The sequence below is a fragment of the Macadamia integrifolia genome, chromosome 9 (genome assembly GCF_013358625.1).
Source record: "Macadamia integrifolia cultivar HAES 741 chromosome 9, SCU_Mint_v3, whole genome shotgun sequence".
NCBI lineage: Eukaryota > Viridiplantae > Streptophyta > Magnoliopsida > Proteales > Proteaceae > Macadamia > Macadamia integrifolia.
In genome coordinates, this window is record NC_056565.1 from 12,903,258 (window position 1) to 12,917,000 (window position 13,743).

Here is a 13,743-nt window from a genome sequence, read left to right on the forward strand (position 1 = left end):
CCCACCCACAAAAAAAAAAAAAGGTTTCCAATTTATGTATGTCTTCCTTGCTGTAGAACCATGCTAATCATTTTGTATCGTTCCAATTTTACCATATGCCTCTAAAATAATCATTGACTTCTATTGTAGTTAATTCGCAAATGTTTCTATGCATCTATTTGTTTTGGGAAAAACTTCCCAAAGAGATTGGTTTCTGTTTATAAAAGTCAATTTAATTTTTTTTTCTCCCTATTTATCTATTTCTATTTTGAAAGAAGGTTCTTTGAGCAAGCAGGGCAGGATACACAAGAGAAGGGCATGGTGGTTTTTATACATGGGACAAAGAGGGGAAAGATACAGACATGGATAGAGAGCGACATACCTATGGCTCTTGCTCAAAAAATCTTTTCCTTCTCATTTTTTTTTTCTTGAATTATATATGAAAAGGAAAAATGCTTAAGCATGATTAAGAGAATAAAAAAATGTAATTGAAATTGAATTTGTATCCTCCATAGGTGTCTAACATATCTATTAAAAAAGGGGGGAAAAATAAAAGATGTCTAACGTATTAGTATTTAAAAACCACATCCAACTTTTTCTCATAGATCTTCCTTCCATTTATTTGGAGTTGATATTCTTTCAACATGTTTGTTAGGAAAAGTAAGAAAATACTTTAAAATGAAAATCATTCTCAATATTTTGCATTTTAGTAATAAAATATATATTTTTTTAAAATTTACAACAAAGAAGCTAAGATAAATAATTTCTATTGAAAAATGTTGAGCCCATAAGGAACCTCTCTTACATGTCATCCAATAAGCAAGTTTTCCCATCCCCTCTTACACCCTCAAGCTTGAAGAGTATATTACAACAAAAGAGGAAAAACAAAAGAAGAAGAGCATATTAGCAATAGTTAAAATATATCCTATGGCTTAATTTCGTTGTAAGGGAAATGGAAGGGAAGTAAAAAATTTTCAAAACTAAATAATACTTTTAAATATCATTTTTATTTTACTTTTCAAATATATGAGATTTAGATGTAAATTAAAGTGAATTTAATAATCAGATATGACATGATTTGAAGTTATTGACGTATTACTAATCATGTGGAGTAATGATTACAAAAATTTTCTTATTTGGTTTGAAAATTTCATCTTCATTTCCTCTAATTTCCATTGCAACCAAATGAATTCTACAACTAACACAAAATCCTGACAATTAGGGTAACCTCCCTGATTTGCATATCCTATGTGCCACAATTTTATTAGTATTCACAGCTAGTCTCGTCACAACATTGCCACTTGAGCATTTTGGATAAAAAAAATCTAATGGTATTTGATATTGATAAAACTTTTAAGTTGAACTTTGTGAATGGACCACAATGGTCAACCAAGTTATTCATTTTCAAATACACATATCATCATTAACATATAAGAGAATGAAAGTTCACCAATGGAGAATTAGAACACCATTGGGTAATAGCACCTTTTTATTTGTCAAGTTGATTTATTTTAGAAGACTATGATTTTCTTATTTTATCTATCCAAATGAAAATGATCATTTTAGAATGGAAAGAGATGAGACAAAGAGGATAAAAAGGAACCATCCTAAAGAATATTAGTAGAATCACATATATTAAACTTCAACTTGGGTTTTACTTTTAAATCCCTACCTCAAAAAAGGAGAGCCCTAAGGCCTCCACGATAAATAAGAATGAGAGAATCGATTGATCAAGTTAAATTAATCTGGATATTCCATTGGCATTCATCTAAGAATTTAGAAATCCCTCTTCCGAGTATTAAGGATGCCCAACTTGTTTTTTATTTATTAGAAACTGATAAAAAAATAACAAATTAAAATGCAATTTAATCATATATTGCATAGTTGTTACGGCATCTAAGGGAAACCAAGACATTAAAGAGGGCTAGACATCAAGGTGACACCAACAAAGCGTCTAGACAACACTAAAATTAGGGTCTGCTTGATTTTGTTTCCAGAAATATGTTTTCTCATTTTCCTGTGTTCTTTCAGGCGTTTTTTCAGGCAATAGTACATGACACCTAGGTGAATGCTTGATAACTATGGTGTGTTGGAGAATTGTTCGAATAGACGTTGTGGATCCTTCTTTGGTAATAGGGTGTCAATTTCCCATAGGTATGGAAAGACCAGATTACTCCGCACTGAAAATGCTCATGCTTATCCTCCCATTGTCTACACGAGCTGACATATATTACGACATGATAGCATTCTCTGCCCAAAATTAATTTATGAAAATCAAAGATAGGACTTACTAAGCATTGGGTAACAAAGCATATTGATATTAGTTATTATCTTTTGATTTCATTGACTTTACTGCTTTCACAAATGATACTGCTTTCACAAATGATGACTACTACTTTAACTAGTATCAACTCTTGAAGGAAAAAGGTAGGGAACATCACCGAAAGAAGAAGAGAAAAGAAAACCATTTTTCTTCTTGAGAAGGGTATCTCGGTCTCAGTAATTAAGTCTAAACTGAACCATATATAGTAGAAGAGATAAGACAGAGGATAAAGAAACAATCTAAGCTAATTAATGACTTGCCCTTAACGTTACCAGGTTAGAGAGAGAGAGAGAGAGAGAGAGAGAGAGAGAGAGAGAGAGAGAGGGCATTTGGGTCAATGGAAGGAAGAGGGAGGCATCTTCCATCATTTCTTCCTATTACAACAGCCGACGAATTGCTTGGGAAATGGGAATTCTGTAACTATTGTCTCTCAGTGTCTGAACTTTTAAAAGCACCACACCACATCTTCCCTTATACTGGATTCACTGCTCTGTTTCTTCACTTCACTTTGTGTTTCCTTTGTAACTCAACCCTCAAACACAAACCTCAAAGCTTTCTCTCTCTCTCTCTCTGAGCTATTAGAAGTTTTTTTTTCCAAGGAGAGAAATCATGTTCAAGATCCAACCCAGGTGGGTTCCTCTTCCCCTTCTCCTTCTCCTTCTCCTTCTCCTTCTCCTTTTTTAAGTTGATATAATTAGTATGTAACTTCAAGTGGTGTTTTAATGGATCTCTTGTTCTATCTCCAACTTTAATCTTCTGGGTTTCATCTGGAGAGAGAGAGAGAGAGAGAGAGAGAGAGAGAGAGAGAGAGAGAGAGTTAAGTTGTTAACATCTAGAGAAGCTAGCTTTAAAGACTTATTTATAAGTGTTCTTGTGAGCAGGAATTACTTCTCCATTTTAAAAGATCTAGCTTTGAAGAACTACTACTGCAACAAGAGTTTCTCATCTGAGACAACAAGAAGGTGCATGCCCTCTTCATCTTTTGATCTCTTTAATTTAATTTAGAGGAGTTGATATTTAGATAGATAGATGAGTCCCCTAGTCTTCAAAGTTTCAATTTCAGTATTATTTGAAAAGGTAAGAATGGTAGCTTTTTCTGCTTCTTGTTCTTCCTTGTTGCACCCGCTAGCTGGCTATTTTGTTTCAACGTGGTTGTTCTTTTCTGATATTTCAGATTTGTGGTTTATCATCAGTTACCAATCTACTTTGTTTCTGTGGGCCTTACTAATTAATACTACTATTTCACTGGACCCATTAGGGGCAAACCCACTCTAATCCATCGGGTATTTTGATTTGCTTGAATATGGGTCATGGGTCATGACCCAGGATCTGAAGGGTCACTATCTAGTGCTGGTCCTCTGCCTATGCTAACCCATGACCCAGGATCTGAAGGGTCACTATCTAGTGCTGGTCCTCTGCCTATGCTGGGTATTTGGAGTGGTGAGTTTGGAGTCAGTCCTAAGCTTTGGCACTTTTACGCAAAGTGGTCGCCATCAAGACTCGACTTATGAACCCATAGGACTGGCAATTTTTAGCCCTCCCCAGTTAGGACTTATTTGGGAGAGCTTCAAGGGCATGGTTTAAAAAGAGGAATGGGGAATCAGTCCTAACCTTTGACCTTTTTTTTGCACAAAGTGGCCACCTTCAGCTTCAAGACTCGACTTATTATCTAATAGGACTAAGATTCGGAATGGAATCACCAATATTGTTTCATTTCTTGCTGATTCTGACTGATCAGAGTTATCAAAAGAAGCTGATCTGTGAAAATTTAGGAGAAGCAGGAAACTACCCATCCTGCAACAAAAATGGGTTGTGCTTGAACATGGCCACCCGATGGGTTAATGAATCCGCCATGGCAACCCTAAACATGCCAGATGGATCATGGACTTTTCAACCAGTAGACATTCTCATAGTCCGTCCATATATTCTGTTGTAGACGTGCTGTTCATGAACTTTCGTGATCTAACTCAACCATATGGTCTATTGTTTAATAAATTTTTTATCATTTATTTTCAGTCAACAAACTCTTGTATTAAGTTTTGCCCATAAACATTGGTGACCTAATTTAATCATATGATGTATTGTTTAATAAATTTTGTATCATTTATTTTCAGTCAACGAACTCTTGTATTATGTTTAAATGTCTAGATGACAACTCTATAGAAATATTATTGTCAAATCTCAGCTTGGAAAAAATGTCATGAAAATCATAAAATTAAAGTTACAAATTGATGCAAAATTCACTTGTCAAATTTCATTTAGACTTTCAAATTTATTTTGGGGCTGTCTACCTTCCATTAAATAGAAGTTTTTAAATTATTATTATTTTTTTTTTTGGTAGAAAAGTTTTTAAATTATTTAAAGAGGTATTTGCATCAAGTTTAATGCTTGTTGATGATTCAAAACCCGCGATACCCATTGGTGCAAAATTCATCACTTGTCAAATTTCATGGCAAGACTTAATTTGTGGTCCACCCAATGATTTTAAACTCAGAATTGTAATTGTAGTTGAATCGGCCTCTCGGTTTCAATCTTGCTTAATTCGGTCTCTCAAATCTAAAAACCCTAGAATTGGACCACTCCAAAACATCTAAAATAGGACACGTAAATCCAACAGATTCAATTGCAAAATTTGAAACGGTGGGTTCAACCCAATATGTATTTGAATAGTTTTCCTCTATACCCAAATAATGGGATTTGTAACTTGTCTCCAATTCTTTATCCACCCATTTTCTGTCAAGTCCTTGCCTCCTTGCGACACATGTTATATTCTAATCCTATCATTGAGACAATATTTTTCAAAACTTTTTTCTTTCCTAAACAACACTTTGGCCAACTTCTTGTTTTCGGATCTGACCCGTTAACCTGAATGAATCCGAAGAAGAACGGACAGAGGGAGGAGAAAAAAAGGGTTTGACCTGAAGATGAAGGAAGCAATTGTTGTTGCTCCTATAGTATATCTCCCTTCCTCTTCTGTTAGGTTTTCTCAAAATAAACCGATGTTTCCTTCATCTTCGTTCTAAACACTTTTTTCCTCCTCCCTCTGTTCCATCTTTTTTTTCGGATTCATCCAGGTTAGCAAGTCAAATCCAAAAAACAACAAATTGATCAAAAGTGTTGTTGAGAGAAAAAGGGTTTTGAAATAGGGGTTTGTATCTCCGCCATATGATTAGAATGTGACACATGTTGCAAGGAGGTAGGGAATTGGAGAGAAGCCAAATCCCAGATAAATACCAAATTAGCCATAACAAAAGGCCATAATGTTGGTCGTGATAATATTCCCATCATGCATCTTACGGGTGGAAGGATTTGGGCATCTAGTCATCACACATTGGCATGTGTCTTAAGTCCTCCTAACCGTTGGATGCCCACTGGGCCTCAGTGAAACTGGAGAGGATCTGAATCTCATATTATGTGGTTAATTAACAAAACAGGTTGGAAGGCAAAGTGGCTCTGATTACCGGAGCAGCCAGTGGCATCGGCAAAGCAACTGCAACGAAATTCGTTAACAATGGAGCTAAAGTGGTGATCGCCGACATCCAACATCAACTCGGCCAAGACACAGCGGCAAAGCTCGCACCTAACGCTACCTTCATCCCTTGCGACGTAACCAAAGAATCCGATGTCTCCGCCGCCGTAGACTTCGCCGTCTCCGAGCACGGCCATCTCGATATCATGTACAACAATGCCGGAATCTCAGGTCACACTCCTCCCAGCATCATCGATCTCGATCTTTCAGAATTTGATAGAGTAATGAACATCAATGTCAGAGGTATCATCACCGGAATCAAGCACGCAGCTCGTGTCATGATACCTCGCCGTTCCGGCAGTATCCTCTGTACTGCTAGTATCACGGCGGTCATGGGAGGGTTAGCTCCACATGCTTATAGTATCTCCAAGTTTGCTGTGGTGGGAATCATTAAATCGGCTGCGGCGGAGCTGTGTAGGTATGGGATTCGAGTGAATTGCATCTCTCCTTTTGCGATTCCAACACCGTTTGTGATGGATGAGATGGTGAAGATCTATCCAGGCGTTGATGAAGGGAGAATTGTTCAGATCGTTCATGGTTCGGGAGATTTGGCTGGGGTTAATTGTGATGTTGAAGATGTAGCTAATGCGGCGATCTATTTGGCTTCTGATGATGCTAAGTATGTGAGCGGCCATAATCTGGTTGTGGATGGAGGGTTCACCTCTTCCAAGACCTTGGGATTTCCGGTACCATCCACTGTAACATAGAAAGAGAAAGGGGGTAAAATTCCAACTTTGTAACCACCGTGGAGTTGGTATCAATAGATTTTCAAGATTCATGTTCTTATGATTTTGGGTTAGAAAGGGTTTTTAGAACCAGGTTTTAAATTTCAAAATTGAGCGGGTTAGGATTTGTGCCTCATGGTGTAGCCCAAGCCCCAAGCCCCAAGGTGCCCCAGCCCTTGGATCTACGCAGGATCTGCATCCCATTGCAAGGATGGATCCTTGCTAAGCTTAAAGAGTATAAAAGCATGCTTGCTATGACAATGGTTTTTTCAATATTCAATTCTCACACTTCAAGTTTCACCCAGCCGTTCGATGCACATGTTGGAAAGGATCCTGATGCAATATTTTATAGAGTAGATTCCACGATTTTTCTCTCATATGCCAAGTTTCAACTTTGAAGAAATTGATTATGTGGCAAAACAAAATATTGAAAAAAATCAAAGGAGATTAGAGAACCATGAATGATGATGCATACACAATTAGAGGAGGATTGGGATAAAAGCGTCAATTTAGTATTAAAAAAAAAAAAAAAAAAAAAAAAAAAAAAGCAACGAACACTTTAACTTAACATAATGGCAACAATTTTGGCTTGAAGAATCCAGGGGAAGACCTTACTAGCACGGTAGCACCCAGTAGGCATGCTCACTAGGATAGATTTAAAAAAAAATAATAATAATAAAATAAATAAATAAATAAATAAAACCTCAGTGGTGGCAATTTCGGCTTGAAAAATCCAGGGGAAGACCTTACTAGCACCCAGTAGGGTGCTCCCTAGGATAGATAGTAGTGGGGAAAAAAAAAAAGCTTTCAATTTTATTTTGAAAAAATGAAATTTATTAATTTGGTTCGGTTTTGAATTTAAATTCAAAACCATCGGTTTGAAGTTTGATCCAAACCGAATTAAATGAATAGAAATAAACTTGACAGAAAACAGTATATAATCCAAATAAAAAATGATAGATTGAATCAAATTTCAAAATCTATATAAGAACCAAATCGAATCTGTTCAAGTTTGTTCTTTTTGCAAAATCTATTCGGTTCAGTTCAATGTCAATTTTTACATATTGAACCAAACTGAACCGATTGACATTTGGCACCCTTAAATATGCTAGTTTGAATGGTTTATGGTTAAATTGAATGTATTTTCTATACAAATAGCAAAATACAGGAAAAAGAACCAAGTAGAGGTTGTTCTTCCACTTAGGGGGAAAAAAAAGCTTCTTCCCCATAGATTAAAAAAAAAATGAAAGATGTGGAACAGCTTGAAAATTGAAAAGAAAAGGGGAAGAATTCAACATATTTAGGGAAAATACCAAAAAAAGAAGAATCACCACACCAATTATTATATTTTTTTTTCCTGGGTTATGAATCATCATACACTTAAGAAAACTAGAAAGAGACAGGATGGGGTGGGGAAGTTTTGGGATGGGGGGGGGGGGGGGGGGGGGGAAGGAGTTGATTAGATGATACAACAGAGGAAAAAAACAGTAACTAAAATCGAAGGGTTTCAGCTGCAAGGAGACTATCAAACAAGGTATACAAGACACTCAGTATTTCGCCATGATTTCCCTGAACAGTTCCTTAGGTGCTGCACTTGGAGAATGATAAGAGAATCAAGTAAATAACAAGGACTAGATACAAAAGGAAACTCAAGATTAGTTTTCTAAGGGAAGATTGTTGGTCCAGCTTACCAGGCAAATTTGTAAATCTTTCATATTGTTCATATGCCTGCCCAATGAACATCTCAAGCCCAGAAACAATGATGGCACCAGACTCTTCTGCTTCTCTCAGGAGTCGTGTCATTTTTGGTGTGTAAACAGCATCAAAAACCAGGGAATAGGAGCTCAGAGCTCGCTGCATAAACATATTGCCCATTCATTTCTATAGCCATTTTCCCCCCATCAACAGACCATCAACAGAGAAGCATGAAAAGTTAATGGTTATAGAAAGCAAGGAACTTGCTCACCATGTTCTGCACAAGTTATTTTTCTTTACCTTTATGTGTCATACAACAGATTGGGTGATCCTAACCAATTAATATTCAGATCAGGCTTTTCTACCATTCCTTGTTCTGACTGGGGCAGACTACTTAAGAACAAAAGAACAGAACTGAATTCAAGAATTTCAACCTATTATAGTCTTTATCCACTCTTTTGCTGTGTCCTAATTTAGCCTTTATTATTTCACAAATCTAAGATTTTAAGAAGTATTCCACTGATAAGTGTCACAGTTATTAAAAAAATAACTTTTTGCCCAAATCTCTGTACCATATATTCATACCTGCCACTTGGCAGTTTGGTTGGGCCACAAAATTGGTGACTTGCCCACACCATCATCTACTCACAGTCAAAGTTTTAGACCAATCAAATAAGCCATGTGTTATTATAAAAGTTTGAAATAAGTTTAAAAAGTCTAGAAAGTAAACATAATATTGACTCAATACGAACTGTTCGGAATTCATCGGAAACAACCCATAACTAGTGGGTCATATGGTTGAGATAGGCCAACAAACTTGACAAGTGGCAAATCAAGTGGGTACCAGGTCTATCCAATGGTCACCCCGCCACATCACTCATCCACGTGGCTAAAAATTTGTCTGCGTGATGTAAAATTTTCCTATTTTTATCTACTGAAACAAAATAAAATTTTCATCCCCAAATATAAAAACGAGCTAGGCTCTGGCATGCCTACTTCCTGCCATTTGATAAATGGGTGGGTGGGATGCATTCAAGCTGGCATATGGCCCAAGACATTCTTGTTTGATTCACCCAACTGCCATCCCCTTTTATTTGCTAGCATTAAGTAGCCCAGTATTCTTTTAATTAAATACAAAATTTCTCATACGTCCAATATACAGAAGAAAAATGACTAGGGAATATACATATCACTAACACAGCCAATAAGTAATGAAGTATGTGGAATATGAAAAGAGTTGTACAGAAACAAACCTTAGGTATGGGTGTCAAATCTACTTTTGGCTGCATTCCGATAGATGTTGTATTTGCAAGAATCATCCCATTCTCTGGATGAAAATTTTCTAATTCGGCTATAGATATAGCTTGTCCTCCAATCAGCTCGGCTATTTCCTTAGCTCGATCTTGTAATCACGAAAGAAAAATTGATCACTCACTCAACACGACAAATACAAGTCAAGTTCAATTGAGAAATATAGCCCTGTTTACTATCATGGTAGAAAGAAACCAGCAAATGATTGAATTCATGGGCTTCATGCGGTGAAAAATGTAATCTTTCAATAAAACATTAAAAAATACATATTCAAAACAACAAAAAAATAATAGAAAAATGTAAACCATTTATTTTGTTACATTTTCTCGCAAGTTCTTGTACTTTGTACTCCTAAATATTTAGTGTAAAATTGTTTGCTATAATAGGAATGTACTTTTACCCAAAAATAAAGAAAACAGGCATACGTTTGATTTTAAGTGGTGCTCTTGGATGCAAGTAAAGTCACATGCCTATAACACTGTAAAGACCTACTCCCTTTTCGGTTAATATTGTTTCTACCACCATATAATTTTTTATTTATACAGAACCTAAGAGATATCTTCATAAATGATGACCTAACAAGGGTCCCCCCCCCCCTCTCTTTTTACGTAAAAGCTTAATGAGTCTTGATTATGGATTTGCAACAATAGATCTTTGAGCAAAAGATTGAAGTAAAGGTGTGAAGCTGGGAAAGGCAGGACATTTTTTTCATGAATTCTCACTTGGTATCATCAAACACAAAGACAACGGAAATGATGTAACATTTCTCAGTGAGAAAGACAACAGAGGAGAAGCATTCTGAATCTATCGTACCTAAAGTGCGATTGGCAATTACAACTCTTGCTCCCTTCTCCTTTGCACCATAAGCAAGTGCCTTACCAGCACCACCAGCTCCAACGACTACAAACAATTTACCAGCTAAGGGTGAACCACTTGAGTTGTTTGTAGTATGTGAACCTGTAAAGGAAAAAATAGATTTCAAGGCACCTTTAAGCAATAAGGTCTATATATAATCCTCCATTAGTTGTAAAATGTAAAAAACCTCTTAATCCATCCTCGATGGCTGTAATTGCACCAATATAGTCTGTATTGTAACCAATTAGCTTTCCATCACTAGGTCTCCTAATAATGCAATTAACAGCTCCAATAGCCTGTAAGGATTTGTCAACAGAACAAATAATAACAACTGACATTTGAAAGAATGTCAACTCCCCTTCAAGTTAAAAAGAATTCAAAGGTTTAGATGGCCAAATGATGGATAGTCCATTCAAATTACCTTGGCAACAGGATCAACCTCATCACATCGCTTAAGTGCATCCTCCTTGTGAGGAATAGTACAGCTGCATTTCAAATTAAATAACAGAGAATTGTCAAGAGAGTAATACTACTCAATTTAGATAAACATCATTTCTTTTGAAAATTTCATAACCATTGGAAACTAAAACTAAACCTACGAAGCATAACCATTATATAAAAGATGAACATTGAATACACAGAAACCAGTAAAACCATACAAGACAATGAATAGAACAACTGATGCTAAATAAAAAATTGTGAACTCTTCAGATCTATCATTATCATGACAAAGACTACTGCGACTACAAATAATGATTCTTATTTAACAAGAGCACATGTGGCACTTCAATTATTCATGTAAACTACATTTAAGTTGTTCTAAGGAGGGCAAGGGGATTAAACCTGAATCCTGCAAAATCAGCGGATGAGTAGACATCGAAAAATTTTCCAATGTCATCGATCAATAATGGCACGTAAATTCCATTAAAACCAACTGCTTTAAATGCTTTATTGTAAAGAATAGGTGATTTGCTGTGCCCCACAGGATTGCCAATAATTCCAAATACTTTTGTATCGGGTCCCAACTGTCTGAAATTGTATATACCCAACAGATCTTTGAGTGTTGGTTGCCCAGGAGCTGAAACAATTCCTGCCTCAATTGTACCAAAAGTGAGATATCCACCGAATTTTGGGCAAAGCAATCGTGATATCAAACCTCTCTCACTCATAACCAGCCCAATTATTGGAACCTGAAATTTCATTTCATGCGTCATCTGCAAAATGATAAAAGACATAATAATAACATAGAACATCTGAATAGACAATGAATTCTCAGGATCGAAAAAATCATAAGTCCTGTTGCTTTTTTCCTCCTTCGTAATTAACATCTTTGGCTCATTTTCATTTAGTTCCTCAATTCAGTCCACATAATTCAGTTTAACAAGTGTCGAGTAAAGGAGTTAAACTATGTTCCCAACATATAGCTACCACTTTTTCAAGTATGTCCATGAAAGAAAAATAGGTCATAAATAAAAATATTGACAGAAATACAAAAGGAGTGGGAAAAAAATCCCATTTACTTTTCCAACCAAAGCTCTAGAGACCAACTACATCTTATGGCCTTCACTTATTTTTATTTTTATATCACATAAGGATATCAATGTTCCATCAAACATGGATTTAATTTTTTTTTTTTTTGGCTGAGGTTCAATTGAATGTATTGAATGTTACCAAGGTATTTAGCATTGAAGCTATGGATCATCCATTTGTTTTGGCAGAATCATGCATTTTTCACATCAATTATCTCTTGTCAGTAACAAAATATTGTATTGCAGGAAAACAAGAAAGAATCAGAGAAGGGATAACACAGGCACTTCAACACCACAATTATAGTGTAATAAATATTATCAACGTCAACTCTGCAACATTGCATGCCAATCTATCATCATAAGATAGTACAATAGAACTACTCAAATTTTATACAATCTAGAAGAACTGGTGGAATATAAGAGAAGAAGGAAACTTCTAAGATCATAAAGAACTAATACACTCTATACAGTACTTACTTGGGAATGGAAAGTAATTTGGAATACACGTGCCACGTCCGTGATATCCAAGGCAGTTGTAGCAATTTTCACTATGTCAGCTCCAGTAGCTTGAATTCTAGCTACAAGGATCGAAATATCTTCAACAGATGGTGTATTTTGATAGTTGTGAGATGAAACAATGACTTTGAAATTTTCAGGCTTTCTTCCGGAGATGGAACTGAGGAATTCATGCGCAACCTTCATTTACGAAAAGCAAAGTTATGATAACTTGACATTTGGAAATTTCACACCATATTCAATACAAGAACTACTCCATCCATAGATATTTGCACATCAGTTATAGTTCTTGTGAGATTTAACTGCTTACACGCACATGAACATAAATTATTAGTATATTGTTTAATATTTATTGCTCATATATTTGAACAAGTAGAAGCTGACAATACAAAATGGCAAGCTACTTTAGTTTAGAGCACAATAGATTGCTTCGAAGTTAGTTCCTCATAGCTCTTGAATAAAATGTTATATATATGCAACACAATTCCAAAGATAAAATGTTCAAGACTATACTTAATATAAAAGCCAAGAAAAATCAGAAAAGGAACGTAAGAAGATATGCTAAATTGTCCTCCTCTTCTAAGGATAATTCAGCCCTTGTTTCCATAATATATGAATTGTCATTTATTTTTTATATCTCCTATATAAATTTCTTAGAGTCAGATTCAAGCACCATAAATCAAAGAGACTCCTGTAAATCAACAACGGTCTATTTTAAGATTCCAAGCATTTGCAAGTGTGTGTGTGTGTGTATGTGGAGGTCAGGGAGAATTTGGGTTTGGGTTTGGGTTTGGGTTCGGGATGGGGTTCCCGGGGGGGGGGGGCAAGAACTGTAAACACACATAAGCTTCTAGCACTGAAGATAATGTGATGAGCACATTTATGTGTGAAATCTAGCGTAGTAAAACATGCATTTTGCATATTTAGAATGGAGCTACCTTGGGTTTTACTCTCTTTTTGCAGGTTTTATATTTTCAAGGCCTTAAGGACTATCGGGTGCTATATCTTCAATTTTACACGTAAAGAAGTCCTATTTCTTTCCATGGTTGCGAAGAGGACGAAATTCTGAGCAAGATGGACGTGTTCAATTAAAAGTACACATTCGTTTGGTCACCCGTACAAATGATTATTCTTTTTCGGGTCAGAAAAAGAATAATGGATCAGAACTGAACCGAGATGCAGAACCAGCCCGTTTGCAATTGTCCCAGAGGTACAAGGAATACTCCAAATGCCAACAAGGATCGATGGACCACATCTTTAAGTGATTAAAGATTTGTTTTT

General features: G+C 35.9%; 2 protein-coding genes and 1 non-coding gene across 4 annotated transcripts in view; 1 reads left to right on the top strand and 2 right to left on the bottom strand.

Annotated features, from left to right (window-relative positions):
- Nucleotides 1–10: 10 nt before the first annotated feature.
- On the bottom strand, nucleotides 11–112 carry LOC122090209. Its single transcript, XR_006143451.1, has one exon. It is a non-coding gene; the product is annotated as a U6 spliceosomal RNA (small nuclear RNA).
- A 2,500-nt stretch (nucleotides 113–2,612) lies between these two features.
- Nucleotides 2,613–6,617, top strand: LOC122087995 (secoisolariciresinol dehydrogenase). Its single transcript, XM_042657139.1, has 3 exons — nucleotides 2,613–2,931; nucleotides 3,184–3,264; nucleotides 5,737–6,617. Exons 1-3 carry the CDS (start codon nucleotides 2,912–2,914, stop codon nucleotides 6,536–6,538), a joined length of 903 nt encoding a protein of 300 aa, XP_042513073.1. The 5' UTR covers nucleotides 2,613–2,911; the 3' UTR covers nucleotides 6,539–6,617.
- Nucleotides 6,618–7,875: 1,258 nt separating this feature from the next.
- Nucleotides 7,876–13,743, bottom strand: part of LOC122087892 (bifunctional 3-dehydroquinate dehydratase/shikimate dehydrogenase, chloroplastic-like) — a 50,685-nt gene continuing 44,817 nt past the window's right edge. The window contains exons 4-11 of one of the 2 annotated variants that reach the window (XM_042657015.1): nucleotides 12,424–12,642; nucleotides 11,261–11,631; nucleotides 10,839–10,902; nucleotides 10,605–10,713; nucleotides 10,376–10,519; nucleotides 9,505–9,653; nucleotides 8,248–8,410; nucleotides 7,876–8,144 (exon numbers count right to left, since the gene is read on the bottom strand). In XM_042657015.1, coding sequence (XP_042512949.1) covers nucleotides 8,104–8,144; nucleotides 8,248–8,410; nucleotides 9,505–9,653; nucleotides 10,376–10,519; nucleotides 10,605–10,713; nucleotides 10,839–10,902; nucleotides 11,261–11,631; nucleotides 12,424–12,642 — 1,260 coding nt within the window. In that variant the 3' untranslated portion in view covers nucleotides 7,876–8,103. The remainder of the gene's footprint in view (nucleotides 8,145–8,247; nucleotides 8,411–9,504; nucleotides 9,654–10,375; nucleotides 10,520–10,604; nucleotides 10,714–10,838; nucleotides 10,903–11,260; nucleotides 11,632–12,423; nucleotides 12,643–13,743) is intronic. The other variant, XM_042657016.1, reaches the window with a different exon arrangement.